At 44.2% G+C, this 23,702-nt stretch overlaps 1 protein-coding gene across 1 annotated transcript in view; it reads right to left on the reverse strand.

Annotated features, from left to right (window-relative positions):
* The window catches only part of LOC126195624 (uncharacterized), a 66,790-nt gene extending 47,820 nt beyond the window's left edge, over positions 1–18,970 (reverse strand). The window contains exon 1 of the mRNA XM_049934249.1: positions 18,635–18,970. Coding sequence (XP_049790206.1) covers positions 18,635–18,970 — 336 coding nt within the window. The remainder of the gene's footprint in view (positions 1–18,634) is intronic.
* Positions 18,971–23,702: the final 4,732 nt, after the last annotated feature.

The following is a 23,702-nucleotide window of genomic DNA, read 5'->3' on the forward strand; positions in this document are numbered from 1 at the left end:
ATGTGGTCTACGCTTTCATCGTCAGACTGGGAGTTAGAAGGCATCATGCGAATTTTTATCTACATTTCGAAAAAGATGTATTTTGCGTTTATTTTTGGTGGGTTTACATGTTACGGAATTTATTCCAGCTACAACAACCTTGTATTCACTAATCCGTCATGCTCCCCATTTGCTGAGGATCATTTGTTCCGAAGGAGTCAAGTATGTTTTCATAACCATTAAGTGGGCTCCGGAAGTAATTATTCAAAATAATTTTCTGAGAACGCATTCAGAACTGTCTCGGAAGACGTTTTATGCCCATCACAAGTTTTAAACACATATTTTCACCGACATATCGAAGGTAGATTGAAGTCACCATCAATTAAAATTTTATGAGTGTGGCACCTATTTAAAATAAGACTCAAGGTTTCTTTGAGATGTTCAGCAACTAAATAATTTGATTCGGACATTTACTACAGTTGTCAAACATAATCTCTACCCATGATAACTCACAGGAACTATCTACTTCGGTTTCATCACAAAATAAACTACTTGCATCTCTGTGAAGCAGAGCATCCACGTCCTCATGTTTGTCCTGTTAGTTCTCCGTTATTGCGAGACCCATCTCATCAACTGCATACTGCATTGGGGGCGATCCGACTTGAAGCAGAGCATCCACGTCCTCATGTTTGTCCTGTTAGTTCCCCGTTATTGCGAGACCCATCTCATCAACTGCATACTGCATTGGGGGCGATCCGACTATTGGCCAGTCCAACCGATGTGAATCATTCCTATATCAACAGGGGTACGTCAAGGCTTCAGCCGTATCTCATATCAACAGGGGTACGTCAAGGCCTCAGCCGTATCTCATATTGTAATCAATGACCACAAATTGTAATTTTTTTTTTTTTTGTGATATGTTACAATACAGCATCACCGGTCTATTGCGGTCTAACTGTGTTGGTGAGGCAGTAAATTTCCACAGGGCAGTGACTGCGTCACTGCAATTCACTTTGGAGGTGTGGCGGTGGGACTTGTAGTCCCGTACCACCCTCTGACGGTGACAGTACTACATGAGTCAGGCAGAAAAATTTAGCCTAACATGGGCAGGTATGATTGGAAAGTATTGGACGTAGAATGGGGGCTAGTCCCGCCAAAGGATGCGTCCGTGGTTGGGGTGCCAGACCTATCGTTAGACATGGTCGGAATCCGTTTCCTCTAGGATGGTTAGGGGAACCGGATGTCGATGCCAGCGGCGTGGAAGTGTGGTCCCAACGTGGCGTAACCCATGGACAGTGTCCCGCAAGGCATCCACTTTCTCATAGAGCCGCCGCGCGTTGTTGCGTATGGTCGTCTTTAGAGGGACGATATCCGCTTCCTCGTGGAGAGTGACAATTCTCGTGAGTGGCGGGGCGTGCAGGCTCCACCTGAGCACCTTGTTCTGCAGGCGCTGCAATGTCCGCATCCTGGTGACACTAATCGTGGCCCATGCAGCAGATCCATACGTGAGGGCAGGCAGGATAACTGTTCGGTAAATGCGGAGCTTGGTATGCAGGTTAAGTTCCCTACTGCGAAAGAGCGGGTACAGAGCCCTGGTTAGCTTTTGCCCCTTGTTGGTGACATACTCCGCATGACAGTGGAAGAGCAACTTGTGGTCCATCTGGACCCCGAGATAGGTGGTTGTCGGGGACCAGGGCACCTGCACACCTGCAATCGAGATATTGCGACGGAGGACTGGGCGCCGTTTCGTGAAGAAAACTGCCGTAGTTTTGGCAGCATTGAGAGCTATTTTGTTTGTCCGGCACCATGTGATAGTGGCGTCCACCTGTCGCTGGAGGCGGGCGACGACGGCGTCAGTAATGCGGCCAGTGGTGTATAGCGCTGTGTCGTCAGCGTATTGTGCAAGGTGGCACTCGGGGATGACCGGCATATCATTGACATAGATATTAAAAAGGATGGGAGATAGCACCGATCCTTACGGAGTGCCTGCCGACAACTGGCGAATGCCAGAACGCATTCCCCGTTGAGCCACTAGGAAAGTCCTACCACGGAGAAAGTCATCCACGATCTTGACATAAATATCCGGTATAGGGGTCTGTGTCAGCATCTTGTGTACGAGGTTGTCTTGCCAGATCTTATCGTAGGCGTTTTGCAAGTCCAGAAAAACGGCAGCTGTCGACTTGGCAGTGTTGAAGCCTTTGCTGATGTGTTCAGTGATCCGTAGGACCTGAAGTTCAGCAGAGAGGTGCGAAGTGAATCCAAACTGTTCAGGACGGATCGTCCCAGCGGCTGCAAGAGGTTGGGAAAGTCGGTGAAGGATCACATATTCAAGGACCTTCGCCATAGTGTTTAGGAGGCTGATGGGCCTGTTGTTGGTGGGGACTGTAGGGTCTTTGAACCTCTTGGGGATCGCAATCAGCTTGGCTTGTTTCCACTGAGGGGGGAAAAGGCCAGATGTGAGACAACAGTTTAAAATCTTGGTGAACAAGATGAGTGGTGTGCGGGGAAGGTGGCAAAGATGTTCATTTAAAATTCCGTCCAATCCAGGGGCCGACCGGCCACGTTTCCGTCGAAGGATGCGCTGAATTTCTGCCATGGACGTAAGAAGGGGAGCGGACTGGGGTGGGCGGTTGCGGAAAGCAACAACAGCTGTCAGGACTTCATGTTCTTCCTGTAGTTCGTTCGGAGAAAGGTCCTGGACCAGAGGGCGGTTTTGGGCCTCGAACGCATCTGCCAGCGTTTCCACAATTTGCAGGGTATCATATGACAAGCCCGCTGCTGTGCGAATAGGATGGGCAGTCGCTGGCTTAGAACGCTGCAGCGTGCGAATGACAGCCCAGTCAGATTTTTGGTGGAGTAGGAAAGTGGACATCCTGTCCTCCCACTGTTCAGACCTCCATTCGGCGAGCCGGTGGCTGAATTCGCGTTGGAGGCGTCTCATTTGGCGTTTGTCCTGAGGATCACGAAACTGCTTCCACCTCCGGCGGTAGCGGTTCTTTTGCACCTTCAGCTCTCGTAACAGAGGGGGAAAGTCGTCCAGGGGTGTTAAATTTCGAGGTGCAGTGGAGGTGGAGAGTTTCACTGCTTTCTGTATTTTGGCGGTAAGGTATTCCACAGCATGGACTATATTGGCCGGTGTTGTCAAATCGAGGTCGTGTCGAGTGGTGTTATTAAGTACCCTGGTGAACTTGTCCCAATTGGTAAGGGTCGCAGTGGAACGAGCATCAAATGAAAGGGCAGCATTGGTGAGGTGCAAGAGTACTGGCTCATGGTCAGAGGCCAGTTCGTGGAGAACTTCCAGCGAAAACTGAGCGGTGATGTTTTTGAAGATGGCCACATCCAGAACGTCTGTCTGGCAGTTATTACGGACTGGGATATGGGTAGGTTCGTGGGAGCCATAGACTGATAGTGCTAAAGTATCCTCCAGGTCAAGGAGGAGCCGACCTTTGGGGTTAGACACGCGAGAATGCCAAGCTGGGTGCTTGGCATTGAGATCTGCCCCAATGATGAGCCTGTCAAAGGATGACAATGTGCGGAGGTCTGCTTCCAGCAGTGGCTTGTTTGGGCTCAAATACGCTGCTGCAAAGGTGATGGCACCAAGGCGTGTGGAGATGGTAACTGCTGTGGCCTCTATGTGTTCCATTGGCTGGAGAGTCTCTTGGGTATGGACAAGAGTTTTGTTGAGGAATACAGCTGTGCCTCCACCACGGCGGTCGAGGTGGTCAGAGCGGTAACACACCATGTTGCGAAGGCGGAAATCGTCTGCCAGTTTGAGGTGTGTTTCTGTGACCAGTAAAACATCCACACGATAGTTATGGAGGAAAGTGTTCAATTCCGTCTTCATACGTTTTATGCCATTGGCATTAAAAATGCAAGTGACAAGATCCCGAGGGGGCTGGTGGTGGTGTGGAGGTCCATTCGCCATTACAACAATATTTGACTAAGCCCCTCCACTAGGGCGATGACCTTTGGAGAGCCCGTCCTCCGACTGACGGATTTTTTGTGCAGTGTCACGAATAACAGCCCGGATGTGGGGTTTCGTGAAAAAGGAGATGACCTGGAGGATTTCACGCATGTCCGCCCGAAAGGACGCATCAGTCTCCACCACTGGGGCAGGGTCCCGGGTGGTCTGTTTGCCCCTACGGCGCGCAGGAGCAGGTGTAGTAGTAGACAGAGTGGGGGTAGGGGCAGAGGGCTGAGCCAGAGCCACAGATGGGCTGGAGGGAGCTGCAGCTGGCTCCTGTAGTTGGTGAGCAGTGGGAGCCGTCACGGAAGACAGACAATGAGGAGGAGACCGGGCTGCAGCAGCAAAGGATGTCGTGGGGGTCTGGGCAGGAAGAGGCACAGGAGCCACCGAACCATCTGGTGCCTGAGTGGCTGGTACCAGAGTGGCTGCTGAGGACAGTGCACCAGGCTGGCCCCGCAAAACAGGGTAGTTGGTCATGTCCCGTAGCGGTGGGAGAGGTCGATTTGTTCTTGGTTTCTTTTTGGGTGGACGAGAAGACTTCAGTGCCTTCTGGTAAACAGGGCACCCCCTCCATGTGGTGGGGATCGTGCGTCGTTCCCAAACATCTGGCACAGGTAGGTTTCTCAAGGCAGGGAGTGTGCAGTTCTCCACTAAATGTGGGCCAGCACACTTAACACACCGCAACGGCAGGGAGCAGTAATTCCCAGTATGTCGTAAACGTTGGCATTTGCGACAGATGGCTGGCCCGTTGCGGCCCTCGTACGATTCAATCCGGACTTTCGTGTACAGAAGATACCGGATTTGGTAAATACGCTCTATGTCCTCCCTCAAGGAAAGGGAGACGACGTGGGTAGGGCAGGGGATCAATGCCCTGGTCTCAGGATTCCTCTTGCTATACTGGTGGACCAAAGGATCTTCGAAATCGAGTCGAAGCAGTTCCTCCTTGACCTCCTCTGCCGTAACCTCTGGTGGCAAGTCCTTGATGACGATTTTGGTGCGGCGATTACCCGACGTCTGGTGGGTAAAGTAAGGCATCGCCTTTGATTTTACGAAATCGAGAATGGTAAGATAGTCGTCCCTACTGTCAAGCAGGTATTTCACATGATCTTTTTGGTAAACAGCTCTCAATTGGCCGACAATGAGCCGCTGGAGCTCAGTGTTCAGTTTCGTGTAATTAGTGACATTATATACCACAATGGGGGGTATCCTCTCTTTCTTCAGAGGGCTTGACGGGATCTCTTGAGAAGGAGGGTCGGGAGCATGAGTCATTTCCTCATCTACAGGACCATCCTGTACGGCGTCCCCCGGCAGGGGGGTATCGGAACACGATCCGCTGCCACCACAGCCCTCGTGGGCGGAGGGGCGTCTGGAGCGACGGCCAGAGGACTTTCCGACTGGGTCAGGGTGTCCAGAAGACTCGCCACGGTGGCGGGACGGCGTAGAAAGAGGTGCAGGTACAGCCGGGTGGTGGTCAGACAGAGCCGATGTGTTCGCCGTCTCACTACGAGAAAGATCAATTATTAGGCGGTCAGGTGAGTCGTCGGACGACGACGACGACGCGGATGAACGGACCCTGACACGCGACGGTGGACAGTCTTCATGATGATCGGTTTCAGTGCCGGTGGTGTCCACCGGCAATTTGTGGCGGTTGGCGCGATTCAAGCGATCCTTCGCCCGTTGCGAGGTGGGCAGAGCATTATGCGCGACGGGAGGCCGGGACGAGCGGCGTATCCGACGCGGTTCTCCCCGAAGGGCGGCGGTGCAAGAGTCGGAGGGTCGCGAAGGCGGCTCCGCGAGTTTCTCCATGGTGGACGCGGGTCCGCCTGACATGGCCAGGGGCGCGGCACGAGAGGACTGCGCACACCAAAAACTTCCCAGCTATCCTGGGGAAATAACTACTAAGACCCCAACGCCGAAATAATAGATATACCAACGCTGTTAGGCGGTGCAAAAACTATAACGATACGACATGGTAACGCACTCGTACAAATAATAACACTTTCAGGGATCCAACTTGAAGCACGTGAAATTGTAGTTTCGGTCCGACGAATTGATATTGTGATGAACGGCATATACCGACTGCGAGAATCGGACGTTCCGTGCTACGAACGCATCTCTGTGTATTGCTGAACCAAATATTGTGTTTTAGGGACTTTTGGTGAAGGAAATGGAGAGATCGGACGTGTGAGGAGAGGAGAGAGATTGTATTGTTGTGAGACGCTATTACGGTACAAACAAATGTTCAAATAGTTTTTGGCAAAAAATAAAATCCAATAACTAACATCAAGTAGGCCTATTCAATGTGTGTATATCTCCATACCGAAATTACTTAATTATCACGGTACAGATATTATGAAACGTAGATCGCTCGGAGGGGAAGTTTGGAACGATAGTGCGAACCTGCATTTACCACGGTCAGAATTTGTCGAGAGACTATCTCCGAAATGGGGCCTCATTTCCATTTGTTTTTTAAACTTTAACTTGCTAAATTGTTGGACCTATCGTCCAGACTCATCAAACAATATATCACACAGTTGTCCCGAACGATCAGCGTAGCGTGTAAAGAGTTTAAAGATTTCAGGTGGAGCAGATAACGACGACAAATTTCCGCGAGATAGCCGCTGCGGAATACATCTCTTGCCCTCCTGCAGTATTTAAAACGAAAATATTTATATTTTCCAGGTCTACAGGAGAGTAAAGGTAAAAGGAAGTAAGGAGCTAAGTTAAACCAACTGAAACCAATAATTAAAGTAACAGCACACATAAATAACGTTATTGATAGTAATAAATAAATAAAGAATAATTTTTAATGAAGTAACCAACAATAAGAATACAGTAAAAGACGTCCAATAATTAGCAATTGTTGTGCATATTGTATTCCACTATTATATGCATGTACTAATCCATATATTGTGTGTATTTCATGTACAATAACTAATATTAGTGGAGTCCGGTCCTGTGACCTGAGCAGTCCAGATCCCCACCACAGAACTTCACATCGCAGCAAGCTGTATAAGGCAAGCACACACAACGATCAACATTCTTGTCTCAGTCTGGGTCTATGATCTGAGCAGTCTCAACCCGTACTTTGTAGAATAGTGCTATATTTTCGGTTCATTTATGTACTTTCTTCAGAAAGTATAATAGAAAATTAGTCTGTGTATTCTTTTCAGGTGATATTTTTGATGTAAAGTAGTATAATTAGGTGCTAGAGAATTTAGGTATTCTGTGTTTCTAATTGGGTTTTGGTCAAGACTCTATCACAAATTAACATGGATAAAGACAAAGTTTCAGAGGCTCAGGAAATCTGTGAAATGCCTAGTGTAGAGGAGATTGCAGTTTCGCTCAACAGGAGACAAATTCTTTAAGTTTAATTTTGGAACAGCTGAGATTTTTATCTGTGTCGATGACGACAATATTACAAAATCAAACTGGTATGTCAGTAGTGGTGCAGGATATGTCACAGAAACAAGCTGATATGTCACACAAACATGATGATATATCTGCGGTGGTGCAAACTGTATCACAGAAGCAAGTAGACATGTGTCAAGAACAAAATGACATGTCAACTGCAATTCAGGCAATTGTTAGCAAGCAAAAACAAATCTCAACTGAGATAACCGAATTTTGAAATAATATGCAAAAGCAGTCTCCTTTGGAAATTGAAAAGATTACCCAAGAAATGCAAACCATTAGATCGAATTGAAAGATTAACAATTTCAAAGAATTTTACGGCAGGTATTAAGGAGGTAAAAGAACAATTAGGAGTGAATTTCAAACAATGGAAGGACGAAACAGTCCATTCTGTCGAAAACATTTCGAAAGATGTGGACCAGATTCGAAGAGTAGTAAAAGATGTAGGAATGAGCTGCGTGAAGCAGAGCAAATGCAGGCCTCGAGCCACGAATCATGTTTTGGTAACGGACATGCTTCGCCTACGGTAAATGTAAATTACAACGGGATGCATGCAGTGCCACAAGCTAATACTGTTTACGCTGCAATGCTAATGGAAGAAAAATTGTTGAATCGGCAATTTCAGCCGTTCTCACCAGAACGAAAATCAATAAACCCGGTCGTATTCATACGAGGATTTCGTGGAGTATTACCAAGGGCATGGACTGAAGCGCAAAATACTAGCTACGTTTCATGTTACATCCAAGGTGATGGTGCGTTATGGGCCACGGATACGATGGATAGGTGCGAAACTTACGAGGAATATGAGAAGGCGTTTCTCGCAAAGTATTGGTGCTGTGGCATGCAAGAACGATTAAGGAAAGAAGTATTTAACCCGGAACCTTTCTGTGCAAAATCTGGGAGTTTACGGCGATACTTTGAGAAGCATTTGAACAAAGCAAGACACTGGGATCACTCTATAACGCATAAGGATATTTTGCAGCGAAACTTCCGACTGAAACGCGAGAAAAATTAATACACGCATCAGTGGAGAATTTAGAAGTATTTATGTCAGTCTTTGACTCTAATGACGTGATCCAAGAAGACATTAAGGAAAGAGCAGATAGATACAACTCGTACTCGCAGCAAATAACGCCTACGGCTGCCGTGCCCGCAATCAGCTGATTCAAGAAACAATTGCGAGTCGCGCCTCGCAGCATTTTAATAATTACGGCCAACATCGTAATCAGCGTAGCGGCAATGGGAGTAATTTCTGTTATGGCAATAACAGACAGAATAGATATGATAGACGATACAATCCAGGATACAATGTAAATCCAAATACTACAAATTGGGAAAACAGATGCAGTCTTCTGTGCCAGTGAATAATAACAGGAGACAACATACACCAGTAATTACAGAAGTGAGAGAGGGTGACATTCATGCAAATGACGCGCTCGGAAAACTAATTCAGTCCGAATCGTGTCCCTAAGGAGCGGTCGAGGAAAGGCATAGGAGCTATGGGCAGAAAGTTCGTATGATGAGATATAACGAGGGGAAGTTAATAGGAGAGGAGCTTTGTGCTGACACAAACAAATGTACGGGAGAATACTTATCAGAACACACGTTTGCAATTAAAGTTATAACAGAGGGTATTCCAGTGACTATAGTTCTGGATACGGGCTCATCGGTAAATGCAGTATCTACGAACCCATTTAATAAATTAATGAAGAAGACCCTGTTACCGACTTTTCCTGCACAACATTGCAAGATACTAGGAGCGTTTGGCACGCAATCCCAACCCGTGAGGATGCAGACAATGCTAAAACTGAATCTACGAAATGCAGAGATAACATGCGCGTTCCTAGTAGCTGATAAATTAATAGTCTACTATCTTCTTGGATTAGAGACTATCCGGGAGAAGGAGGAAATATTAGACTTCTCTATCGGGAAGATAACTTTTTGGATCAACAGAGCACTAGCCCAGGTACACTTGCTAAAGAGAGGCACCTATTCAAGACAATTTCGATTAGAGTAATGCAAGTAGTAGAAGTATCTGAGCAGATACAACGGAAGTTAAGTGAGCCACAGCACTTTAAAGAAGAGCTAGGGACACAATTGTCTGCTCTATTATGCAAGTATACGAGAGTATTCGAAAAGCAACCAGGTATCATCAAGGGTTATACATGTCTTCTGAACGTCAAGCCACACAGATCATACTACCATAGTTTCCGTCCTGTTCCTTGGAAGCTACGCAATGCATTGGACCAAGAAATACAGAGGATGGGTAGACTGGAATCTGATTGAACCTTAAAACAGTCCCTACTCCAGTTCGCTTCTCATTGTGCCAAAACAAGGTGGAAAAGTACGTCTAGTACCCGATGCTCATGTAATTAACACAATTATTGTACCAGTATGGACTCACAGAATTTTTCTAAGGGGACGTTTCAACCCAGAAAATATAAATGAGCTGATTCAAATGTTCAGTGGAATGAAGTATTTTACAACAATTGATTTGCGTACTTCATACTGGCAGGTGAAGTTAGATGAAGATTCAAGAAAGTATACTGCATTTGTATATGTTGATAGGAGTTATCATTTCAAAGTTCTTCCATTTGATTTGAATATCAATGCAGGAGTACTCATATCCGCATTGGATGCTTTTTAGGACCTGAACTAAGGAGTCAGCTAACATTATTTGTCAGTGACATCCTGACAGCTATAGATACCTGGGAAGAACATGTGAATATACTGACACGAATATTAGAGAACTTTTCTAGTCTGGGAACAATAGCGAATCTACAACAGTCACATTTCTGCCTGAAGAAAATAAAATTCTTAGGTCATTTGATAAATTCAAGAGGTATTTTACCTGATGAGAAGAAGATCAGTGCAATCCTGTTCCTAGAACGAAAAGGCACTTAAAAGGATTTCTAGCTCTTGGATCGTCTTTTTGTCAATTCGTTGAGGATCATTCGATGAATTCTGAACCATTATTAAATTTGTTAAGGGATAATGTTCATTGGTAGTGGACTGAGGAATCTCAACGAGCATTCGAAGCAATCAAGCAAGCTTTGTCCAACGCCAAGATTCTATATCATCCTGTTATGTCAGTTGAATTTGGATTAATGGTTAATGCTTCATCTGTTGGTTTGGATGTATGTCTGTTCAAAATTCGAATAATAAATGGCAAGTCCATTTTTTCCCAATAGCTTTCTCTAGTAGGACACTGTAAAGTTACGAGAGATCTTATACTGCAACAAAACAGGAGGCTCTTGCAGCACTGTGGCCGTTCAAAAAGTTTCATTATTATTAATATGGAGCAAGAACCACACTGTATAGTGACCATCAAGCTATTAGCTTTTCACAAACCTGTAAGCTATTACATGCGGGATCAGGAAGGTGGACGGTTGCTCTTCAGGAATATCAATTGCGTATTGTATATATCCAAGAAAAGGAGAATATCCTAGCAGATGCGTTATCCCGTCTTCCAAAAGGATTAGAAGAACGCATCATCTCGAATGAAAATGAAGACGAGTTTCTAATATTATTGATGAGAGATCAGGTAAACCGAAGACACTATTTAGAGTTACGTGGAGATATGACGAGACTCGAACAAAGTGATCCAAGATGGATAAACATTCGACAGAAATTAGAAGCTCCAAAAGAATATAAAATAAGCCAGTACTATAAGGTAGTGAATGATATACTGTTTCATCGTCGGAGAAATATGAATCAGAATTGGTGTGTGTGCTGTATAACTGAAGAATATGAGGAGAGTTTAATAACGTATACTCACACCAGTTGGGGACATTTTGGTGTTGTGAAATGGGCAAACAACTGAGAATGTACTGTTCCTTCCCAGACTTACGTAGGAAAATATGGAGGGTACGGAGAAAATGTGTAATATATCAGAATACAGAACCGAAAAACAAAGATAGTAAAGGCCTGTTACGATTCGATCATTCCTGAAAGACCGCAAGCTGTTTTATCGGTCGATATCTGCGGACCGTTACCGATGGCCGAACCAGGCTGTAAATATATTGTAGCTTTTTTGGACGTATTTATCAAATATGTAAAATTCTGTCCAATGAAAACTGCTACAGCAGCATTAATTCTGAATCGTCTATTCAGTGACTATACATTCCGCGTGTTGGGAAGCCGAACTCAGTTTTATCCGACCGACAATGCGACAGATTTTACCTCACATAGGTGGAGGCAAGCATTAGCTAGAGCAAATATAACACAAATCTTGACTTCCAAATACAGTCTGGACGCGAACCCGATTGTGAGGGTTTTTCGTGAATTAAGCAGATTTATGAGAACTTATTGCCATGCGAAACAAACAAGATGGATAGAATATATCTATACCTTTGAGGAAATCATGAACAATTTACCTCATATGTCCACAACTATACATCGGCTGAACTAATTTTGAATGAATGGAAAGAAATGAATGGACGGATAAAACTCCGGAGATACCTCGAGAAGAAACCCACTGGCAAAATAAGATTATAACAGCATTAATAACTCTCACCAAAAAGACAAGAAAAAGGAAGGTAGATTAATGTATGAAGGACCATTTGAGATAATGAGGATACCAAATCGAGGAGCATATAAATTAGGACATCCTGAAACAAGAAATTTAAAGGGATTATATCCCATCGTGATTTTAAAAAGTTTCATTCCTGAAGAAACGAAGGAATGACAGAGAAAGAAAATAATTTTAATTAAGAATAATATAAGCAAGGTTTTTTTTATAATTTCAGATAAACGTGTGATGATTCAATAGAATTGCATAAGAGATGATTCATAGTGATTATGTTAATCTATATGGTTTGTTTCAGCAAAATAATTTTTAGTTTTATTAAGGAAATGTTAGTTATGATGTTTCTTAATTTCAGTTACGACTATAGTTATGAGTGGATATCTCTTTCAGTTTTTTTAATGAGAATGTTAGTATTAGGTATATGAGAATATTCACGTCAAGAACATACGAGTACTTATATTCAAGGCAACGGCATATGGCTAGAGATGATTAAATATTTTAAAGACAAAAGTCAGTTCGCTTGGTGGAGTTTTTCCGAAATTTAGTTGAGATAGATCACAAACGAGGATATTAGCAAGGACAATGCTGGAACAGGTTGACAGAGATATAAGTGTTCCCTGTGGGATGTTTGAAATTAAATTGTCATTATTTAAAATAAGAGTTATGACAACAGATTAAGAGAACCGACTGGGCTGGATTTATGTACATTTGGAGGTGTTGTTGTTTTGGTCTTCAGTCCTGAGATTGGTTTGATGCAGCTCTCCATGCTACTCTATTCTGTGCAAGCTTCTTCATCTCCCAGTACCTACTGCAACCTACATCCTTCTGAATCTGCTTAGTGTATTCATCTCTTGGTCTCCCTCTACGATTTCTACCTTCCACACTGCCCTCCAATACTAAATTGGAGAGCCCTTGATGACTCAGAACATGTCCTACCAACCGATCCCTTCTTCTAGTCAAGTTTTGCCACAAACTCCTCTTCTCCCCAATTCTGTTCAATACCTCCGCATTAGTTATGTGATCTACCCATCTAATCTTCAGCATTCTTCTGTAGCACCACATTTCGAAAGCTTCTATTCTCTTCTTGTCGAAACTATTTATGATCCATGTTTCACTTCCATACATGGCTACACTCCATACATTTACTTTCAGGAACGACTTCCTGACACTTAAATCTATATTCGATGTTAACCAATTTCTCTTCCTCAGAAACACTTTCCTTGCCATTGCCTGTCTACATTTTATATCCTCTCTACTTCGACCATCATCAGTTATTTTGCTGCCCAAATAGCAAAACTCCTTTACTACTTTAAGTGTCTTAAATGGTTCAAATGGCTCTGAGCACTATACGACTTAACTTCTGAGGTCATCAGTCGCCTAGAACTTAGAACTAATTAAACCTAACTAACCTAAGGACATCACACACATCCATGCCCGAGGCAGGATTCGAACCTCCGACCGTAGCGGTCGCTCGGCTCCAAACTGTAGCGCCTAGAACCGCACGGCCACTCCGGCCGGCCTAAGGGTCTCATTTCCTAATCTAATTTCCTCAGCATCACCCGACTTAATTCGACTTCATTCCATTATCCTTTTTTGCTTTTGTTGATGTTCATTTTATATTCTCATTTCAAGACAAGTGTCAAGAATTACAATGTCATCGGTGAACCTCAAAGTTCTTATTTCTTCGCCATGGATTTTAATACCTACTCCGAATTTTTCTTTTGTTTCCTTTACTGCTTGCTCAATATACAGATTGAATAACATTGGGGATAGGCTACAACCCTGTCTCACACCCTTCCCAACCACTCATTCCCTTTCATGTCCCTCGACTCTTATAACTGCCATCTGGTTTCTGTACAAATTGTAAATAGCCTTTGGCTCCCTGTATTTTACCCCTGCCACCTTCGGAATTTGAAAGGGAGTATTCCAGTTAACATTGTCGAAACCTTTCTCTAAGTCTACAAATGCTAGAAACGTAGGTTTGCCTTTCCTTAATCTTTCTTCTAAGATAAGTCTTAGGGTCAGTATTGCCTCACGTGTTCCAACATTTCTGCGGAATCCAAACTCATCTTCCCCGAGGTCGGCTTCTACCAGTTTTCCCATTCGTCTGTAAAGAATCCGCGTTAGTATTTTGCAGCCGTGGCTTGTTAAACTGATAGTTCGGTAATTTTCACATCTGTCAACACCTGCTTTCTTTGGGATTGGAATTATTATATTCTTCTTGAAGTCTGAGAGTATTTCACCGGTCTCATGCATCTTGCTTACCAGGTGGTAGAGTTTTGTCAGGACTGGCTCTCCCAAGGCTGTCAGTAGTTCTAATGGAATGTTGTCTACTCCTGGGGCCTTGTTTCGACTCAGGTCTTTCAGTGCTCTGTCAAACTCTTTACGCAGTATTCCCCCATTTCATCTTCATCGACATCTCTTCCATTTCCAGAATCTCGCCCTCAAGTACGTCGCCCTTGTTTAGGCGCTCTATATACTCCTTCCACCTTTCTGCTTTCCCTTAGAAGCTTCTACAATACTGTCATTTAGTTTTGAATCGCAGCGTGATTAAACTTGCTTCCTACAGAAGTTATAAGTTTTGATAGTAAATTATGATAGTACCTTGTACTCTTATTTTGTCTAAGAGGCGATGACGTATGAACTGTTCTTCGGATTCTGTGTAGAAGTTTGGTCGCCGTGCAGTTATATGGGCTTCATTTCCTTGTTGCAGATTCTTTTTCCGTAAGGCTCTTTCGGGACACAACTTGAAATAATTTTTGATACACATTTTTATCTTCTGTAACTCACTTATTATTTCATTTCATGGAATTACGCACTTGTAACATCAACTTTATGGCAGGACGCACAACTGGAATTACGCACAATACAAGTGACATTGTCTCCCATCTGCATACTACCCCGCTAAATGACAACTCACGACCGACAGTCCGTGACGTCTGCCTGCCCTTAGCAACCACAACAAGAAGATCTCAGCTCAGAGGCACATCTATGTTATTCAAAGACTACTCGTACCTCTTTCTTAATACGTGACAGCACGTTTTTCCCTGGCGCCCTCACGGTTGAGTTGAATATATCTGTACACTATTTTGGATAATTTAATTTAATGACATTTGATTGAGAAAATAAAAGTAGTTAAATGGAGAAATGCGTAGATAAATTGTCCTTCAGGGCCAGATAATTATTTCTTGTCATTGTGACCTAAAGTCCCACTTCAGAATTCAGAGCTTTTCTAAAAGCCATAGCTCCATGATGCCAACCTAACCTTGAAACGCGCCAGGCTGGAGCCAGCCTTTCAGTTTCATTTCTTATTACGAATACTAGTCACTTAATCAAGAGATAGAGTTGTTTTCCTTTTTTTGTGTTTTAACGATACGGGTTTTGCTATGCAAATGAGTCTTACGTCATGACTGCAGAGATTAAACTAAACTTTTGATTCTGCCTTACGGCAGGTCTTGTCATGGGGGAAGCCTCGTGAGAGAGGTCTACCGCATGAGCGTCTAGGGAAATGATTCCAGCGGTGGTTTCCTGATGCCTTACACTGATGATGATGAAATGTTAATGAGGACAACACAACATCCAGTCCCTGAGCGAAGAAAATCTCCGACGCAGCCGGGAATCGAACCCGGGCCCCTCGGCGTGGCAGACCGCCTCGCTGACAACTCAGCTGTCGGGGCGGACAGAAATTGAAACATCCCTCCCAATAAATATTTTCCATTAATTCGCATACTGGTTTGCATGTGGGCTATGTCCGGTACTGGGTCATAGCAAGGCCCTCGCCCACGCTTGTCGTGCACTTTACTGAATACATTTGAGCTGGAGGGAGGCGATCTGCATTAGATTCGGTTCAAATGCTATGTTTATATTTACCCGTAGTGCAGTAGTGTCTTGCAGGCTTTAGCCAGCTTGTGCATGAGATCCTGCACACATTAGCGCACGATTGATCCAGAAGTGTACCTCCTCTGGTTCCTTTTATGATCTTTCAATCCTCATGTGGTGGACTGTATTTGATTATTTTACCCTTTGTATTTCCTTACTTTACGTGACTCATTTTGAGTTAAGCGATCATCCATAGCGCGATATTTTATACTACTTCTATAACCTCTTGTGTGAAACTATATCCTGTAAGAGTTTCCATTTTGACGCTAAGGGCTACATTAATTTCGCTGTCAGTAGATTTTCAGGTGACTAATCATAAGCCATCACTTTATGATAGCTTCTCCATCCAGATACTTTGGAAAAAAATGAAAGTGAGCTTTGAATATATCGAGTATTATAAACAAGCTGGACCTTGCATGAATGAAGCTAATGAAGCTGCAGAACATATTTCACTGTTTACGACGTTATTTTCCATATCTCCTGTAGGCAAATCGTGAAGTCCGTATCCCTATGGTAGTTATTTGGCCCACGCGGTTGGCCGTGCGGTCCAACGCACGGCTTTCCGGGCGGGAAGGAGCGCCTGGTCCCCGGCATGAATCCGCCCGGCGGATTTGTGTCGAGGTCCGGTGATCCGGCCAGTCTGTGAATGGTTTTTAGGCGGTTTTCCATCTGCCTCTGAAAATGCGGGCTGGTTCCCCTTATTCCGCCTCAGGTACACTATGTCGGCGATTGCTGAGCAAACAAGTTCTCCACGTACGCATACACCACCATTACTCTACCACGCAAACATAGGGGTTACACTCGTCTGGTGTGAGAAGTTGCCTGGGGGGTCCACCGGGGGCCGAACCCTGTAATAACCCTGGGTTCGGTGTGAGGCGGTGGAGGGGTGAAGTGGACTGCGGTAGTCGTCGTGGTGTTGTGGACCACTGCGGCTGCAGCGGGGACGGAGCCTCTCCGTCGTTTCTAGGTCCCCGGTTAACACACAATACAATACAATACAGTGGTAGTTATTTACTTATCCCGTTCACTATTTCCAAAGTCTGCCAAAGCTGGGGCACATTTTCGATTCCACAACTGTAGAAATCACGTGGTTTTCCGGAAAGAACTGGTAGATCTATATTATAAGAGTAATTTCATCCGGAAAGGAAGTTGCTTGAATGTTGTTGGGTAGACAGCGGAGAAGGTGAAAATCTGAGGGCAGGTGAATAAGGTGGGTGCGGAATGACTTCCCAACAGATGTCCGGTATGATGTCTTATGTCAGCCTAGCAAATTGCGTCATCGTGCAGTAACATCACTCCACGCAGTCTTCCTGGTCGTAGTTCGTGGATTGTGTCTGTAAGATGCCTTATGTAGACAATAAATGTTAAGCAGTGATTGTTGCACGTCGGGGAGGGAATTCTTAGCACACCACACGTCGGTGTTGCACCAGATGCGTAACATTATCTTTTGTGGATGTGCGAAGCTCTTTGTATGGTGAGTTGCTGTTTTGTTTGGGTTCAAATATTCTTTTCTTTTCCTAAAGTTAGCGTGAAGACACCATTTCTCCTCACCAGTAACGATACAGGATAGCAATGGTCGGTGTTGTTCGCCACTCAGTCAATGACGAACAAGCAAAAATGCACATATGACCACCCGCTGAATATTTTATTTTGACTAAGAGCATGCGGTACCCACACGCCCAATCTTTTAATCTTCCCCATTGCAAGTAAATGTCGTACTATGGTAGAATGATCACAGTTCATCACATCTGTCAGTTATCGAGTACACTGAGTTGATGATTATGGATTAATGCGTTTAACCGATCTTCATCAAACCCCAGAGGTCTTCCTGAACATGGAGGATCACTAATGTCAAAGCGATCCTCCTTAAAACTAGAAAACTGTTTTCTTATCCTGCTCTGTTCGGTGGCATTAACCCCATACACTGCGCAAATTTTTCTGACTGCCTCCGCTGCTGTCATCCCTCTAGTGAACTCAAGCAGAAGAATACGTCGGAAATGTTTCGATTTCACCACTTGAAACTCCACTTTCTAGCGTCCACAGATCCACTCGCTATCTCAAAATGACAAAATGAAAATGCGAAAACTCAAATAGCAACAGTGAACTACAAATAAAAAGTGACAGTACAAAAATAAACCCAGAGCGATCGCAATACTAACATACAAATCAAATACTCTACAAACTTTGGTACCAACCTAATAGGTTTGCCATGAGTCTCTTTGTTGGAATCCGTTTCCCCCTTGGTCTAGTGGCTAGCAATGCTACCACTGGGTCACGGGGTCCCCGAGTTCGATTCCCGGCCGGTTTGGGGATTTTCTCTGTCTGGGGACTGGGTGTGTGTGTTGTCCTATTCATTCAAATGGTTAAAAAAATGTTTCAAATGGCTCTGAGCACTATGGGACTTAACATCTGAGGTCATTAGTCCCCTAGACTTAGAATTACTTAAACCTAACTAATCTAAGGACATCACACACATCCATATCCGAGGCAGGATTAGAACCTGCGACCGTAGCAGCAGCGCGGTTCCAGACTGAAACGCCTAGAACCGCTCGGCCACACTGTCCGGCCCTATTCATTCCATGATCATTCATGAAATGTAGCGAGATTGGATTGTGTTCAGATTAGGAATGTGTACAGGCAGTGACGACCGCGCAGTAGAGCGTCCTACAAACCAAACATCATCATCATCATTATTGATCCGATTACGCTGCTTGACTCATGTAATTGGCACACAGAGTGGCGAACATGGCGCTGTGAGCGCGACCTGACTATGACAAAAGGGGTCAAAATAAATTCAAAGAGCACAGCGTCAGCTTTCAATGTGCCCAGTTTGGCTGGACTTGGCCTCACTCGCTTCCGATACTGACCTGAAGAGCGAGCCGGTGGAAGTCGTGCTCACGGATTGCGATGTGCACCAGGCGGACGAGCCAGGTACCGGTGGTGTCCGAGACGCTGAGCGTCAGCGTGAAGACGTCCAGGTCCGCGGTTCCTTGGCGGCAAACCACGGCGATCTCGGAGCAGAAGAAGGACAGGGAGATGGCCGCCAAGACGAGGGTACACAGCCGGAAGAGGAGAGCTGAGCCGGCGACGCTGCGCGGGTGCCTCATAATGGCCGTCCAATGGAGGGGCGCCAGCAGGTAGCCCAGGTCGCTGGCCGCCTCTGCTGCCCCCGCTGTCGAATCCGATGGACGATCTGCTGTCATGTCGACCAGTCCCTACGCATACAGCAGTGATTGGCACTTTTTAGACTAGGGATCAGTCAGGAATAATGGTCTACAGACAAAGTACGATTTAATACGTTGTTAAGGCAGGGGCAAATAAAAGTGGCCCGGACGAGTGGATACGATTGGACGCGAATGCTTGCTTATAACCACACACCGTGACTCGCACACGACGTGCACTTCCGCCATGTGATCCAATGCGGGTTGTGTCAGTGTGAATGGAGCAGTCGAAATGGGACGATGTACTCACAGTGGAGCAGCCGATGTTTGTTGTGGAAAGTTACGTGTCAGCAAATTCGTAGAAACGCTGTGTCAAGATTGTTTGCCGAGAAATTTAATGTGCGCTCGGCCCAGAAAATGTGGCTGCAGTTCACCAGAAAATGCTTCAGAGTCCTACCAGGTCAACCTGGTGCCTGTCGCAAGAGACTGGCATATCAAGTCGATCATGTGGACGAATACTCCACGTGGATGTGGCGTTCGCTTCGTTATTCGGTGGTTTGGTATTTTATTAATTTGTAAATGAAAATGACAGTCCTATTTTATTACATTGAGTAATTACTAAATAATTTTTCTCCCGGCTAAAGATTTGGTCAAGTTGCTAAAGAACTCCAAGTTAACATCGTGTTAAAGTGTTGTCTGTAAGTCGTGTAAGTGTCACTAAATCACAGTTCATACAACAGATTCTATACAAATATTGATTGTGATGGAAACAGTTAACTTCAGCAAAATGATAATTAAAACTGCAGAATATCAGTCGCGCACAACACTGACGTATGTTACCTGAAACAATATTCTTCGCAACTCGTGATTAATTAATTTCGGCTCCATACATCAGCTAGAAAAGTTTGTTATAACGATCGTGCTATAAGCACTGTATTTAAAGAACCAATCTGATTCGAATTATTTTCATTAAAATGAGTTCGGGTCCACCGGTGCACATTTATTTTTACACATTTTTATTACCTTCGGCACTTATGTCTGCAGAGTTGCGTAATTTGAATTTGCCACTGAGATAATTGTTAAGATGGCGGCAGACAATTGATAGAAACTTTCTGTTGTTAGAGCAAATAGGATCAGTATTTGAAATGCTTATTGAACTTTACTTTCGTATTGTGCACTATTTAGACTTCATCAAGCAAATATTTGATTTTTTTCTAAGGAAAACACATACAAAAAAACGCGATACAAATCGCTATCATCAATGGCTGCGCTCCATGCAGCGGAAAGAAATAATTAACACAGATAATGCTTACTGAGAGAGGAATTAAAGTTACAAATAATTATTCACTCATATTTATAATAATAATGGACTCTATTCTCAAGTAATAATTAACAAATAATTACAATTTCTTAACAGACCTCAGTTTGATATGCGTCTTGCGTCCTGAACCTACAAAAGCCAACCAACAAAAGGTAAAAACAAAGGAAGACAAACGCAGATCATAAAAGGAATTTAAAATTATCATTGTCTTTGTATGATACACATCGATATGTCCAATTACATCATAAAATATTATATAAATAATTAATATTTATCATCGTTTTCACTAGTTTTCATATGTCGAATAGATAATGTTTATAACTGTTAGAGGCATAATTTTCTCTCGTCGCACTGTAGCTAAAATTTATCTCGTGGATGTTACATGGACCTGCACATTAATCCCTACCGAGTGTCTGTTGTTCATGCATTAAAACCAGCAAATGTTTCTCAGTGCCTCCAGTTTTCTGAGTTGCTGTTCACTGAGTTAACAATGAATGACTTAGATAAGGATCTGTTCTTTTTTTTGATGAAGAGTGTTTTTACATGAGTGGTTATGCCAACTCACAGAATCACAGGTTTTGGCAGTGGAGAATCTGCATAACTTCCACGAAACGCCACTGCATATGTTTGGGGTTTTGCAGGTAGTGTCTGCATGGCGCATTACTGGTATCACGTTCTTTCATCAGATGCTAATTTCAGCCAGTTATAGTGCCTACATTTTTAAACAATTTGCGGCAGCATTAACGGCGGTGGGAAAGACCTACAGTTACTTCTATCAGGATGGATCAACTGCGCATACAGCCAGCTGACCATTGGAGCACATTTACACAATCTTCACATCTGACAGAATTGTTAGTAGGGCTCAGTCTGGTCGCTGCCCTTGCTGGCTACCCACGTCGCCACATCTACCAGTGAGTTTAAGGTGTATCGCCACAGCCCTAATAGTCCTCGACAACTGCAGCAGAACAGTTTGGATGAGACTGCAGGAATTCCAGTGGTCCAGCTTCGACTCGTCATCAGTAACTTGCTGACCATGGCCCAAAAGTGCCAAGATATGAATGGTGGTCACTTTTGTGAGGTAACGGGCGAGTTGCGGCGCCCTGGAAATATTGTAAGTTCAGAGTTGGCGGCCACCGCTGGGGCCGCGCGACAGGGCTGAGCTCGTCAGCATCCGCGTGGTGCCTCACAACGGCAGGAGCACGTGGTCCATCGACCACGTGGCTGGGAATTCCTTGGTGACGTTGTGCGCCGGGACCGCCAATGATGGCAGACTTTGTGGAACCTTAATGGCAGACATTTCACAGTTCGTAGAGAAATTAATAGTAGCCAGATGAATCATGACACCTCAAAAAGAAGCATGAACATTACCATTATTTGCACGACGATTCTGATGGTGTAATCAGATTTTCAATATCTTTATTAGTTTAAAGTTCAGTATCTGACGGTAAATTATACAAGTAACACCCAGCAACGAATTTCCAAAATTTAAACGCTTCGTCCGATTTCGTCGATCGACGTGTCTTTAGAAAGCTAATAGTATAAACCTAAATTGACATAAATTAAAGGCTTGTAACTTGAATAGTACATGAATGACTGGAGGTGAAAGTGGCCGATTACTATCGATCGCGTCAGGCCATAAGTACTCCACAGTTAGTCGAAAAAACGGTAGCAGCATGCTTATAAATATATTCATTCATCTATGTCTTTGTTTATATCCGATATATACCATTCATGAAGAAATTGGTCAAATAATTACTGTGTTTTAGAAAGCACAGACATTAGACTACTGGCCGACCTTTTGTTCTATTCCTTTGTTATATGTTTATTTAATTTGTTTATGTATCTAATAATAATGTGTGTTAGAGCGTTTTATGGTCCAGCCGTAGGAATATTTATTTAATTTCAAGTTATTTAAATATAAATCCAGTATTTCGAATGCGTTTTATGTTTGTGAGTGTACGTTAGCTTGGAGATGCGGAGAGAGTGCTGTAGCCAGTCACAGCGCTCGTTACTAAGGGAGGCGACTACCGAAGTTCTGGCAGGGCGCACGTTTGGGAGTACCGGAGAGGACACGGGAAGCCGGCCGCGGTGACCGAGCGGTTCTAGGCGCTTCAGTTCGGAACCGCGCGACTGCTACGGTCGCAGATTTGAATCCTGCCTCGGGCATGGATGTGTGTGATGTCCTTAGGTTAGTTAGGTTTAAGCAGTTCTAAGTTCTACGGGACTGATGACCTCAGCTGTTAAGTCCCATAGTGCTCAGAGCCATTTGAACCATTTTTGGACACGGGAAGCGCTGGACGCGACGGCGCGATGGACGCGGAGTCGGCGGAAGGACTTGGAGAGTGGAGCGGTTTGCGCGTGGTCGCGAGAGATAGAAATACTTTGGAATGCCGACTTGTGAAGTTGTGAGATTTCCGTGGTTTCTACAGTGAAGACGTAGTACAGGTTTTGAAGTGAATATCTCGCGAGCTATGTTGTCGTTCATAACAAATTACGTGAAGTACGAATCTTTTGTTTCCCTGTTATTAAACTTATATTTTATTTAATTGCTGGACCATCGACGCCAATAAATGTTTGGCAAAAATATAGCGCATTCTCAAAAGTACTTCTACTATCGTACTCATCATTTAAAGTCGTTTCGATAGTACCTGCAAATTTTATTTAATTTCAATCTTTCATTTATAAATTTATGTGTTACATTCATAATTCGCAATTGCCGAGTAATAGAAACCTTCGACCATTCCATTCATGTGTGTACTCTTATCGTATACTGTAGACTTAGCAGTATTTGGCCTATAATGCGGCATCCACTTATCCCAGCCCCCTAGACAACGAAACCAGCCAAAACTTTTAACATTACAACTCTGAGTCGGAGGGTGCGTAGTTATTTGAAAGCCCGCACTTTCAACATCTGCTATAGTAATTTTCCTCTACTGTATTTCTTTGTATCCTGGAACTCTGTTCTCTTGGTCACTTCTATTTTCCCCACCTTCTAAATTTTCCTGCTTAAGTACCTAAAGGTAGCAGTGCAATAACGTTGTACAGGTGCTGGAAGAGTGGGTCGTTGCATCCCGCTTCTGGCGACAACTTATAGGAGGTCGAGCGGCAAGGACTTATCAGGTGGGCGTCCAGGGATGACGTTACATGATACAGAAGTAAATAAAGAGAATATATTTCAGTCTGCGAGATAGATGTGTCGCACCTGGAGTCGGAAGTTACCAAGTGGAGGCCACTCTAGAAGGTCGACTAAAATAAATACAGTGAATGACGGAACAGGTGTCAACTCGTGTTAAGATTTGTTGGTCATGGGGTGCGGAGCCAAGGATTTGACTCTCCAGAAAGATGTCTCTTCTACCTTAGGGCTCGTTCACAAGCGAGGAAAGCAACTGTGTTCTGCTCCGCAGAACCGTCCACACAAGTGACCTGCCTCCTACGCTCTTATTGACTCAACCG

This window comes from Schistocerca nitens, chromosome 7, assembly GCF_023898315.1.
Source record: "Schistocerca nitens isolate TAMUIC-IGC-003100 chromosome 7, iqSchNite1.1, whole genome shotgun sequence".
NCBI lineage: Eukaryota > Metazoa > Arthropoda > Insecta > Orthoptera > Acrididae > Schistocerca > Schistocerca nitens.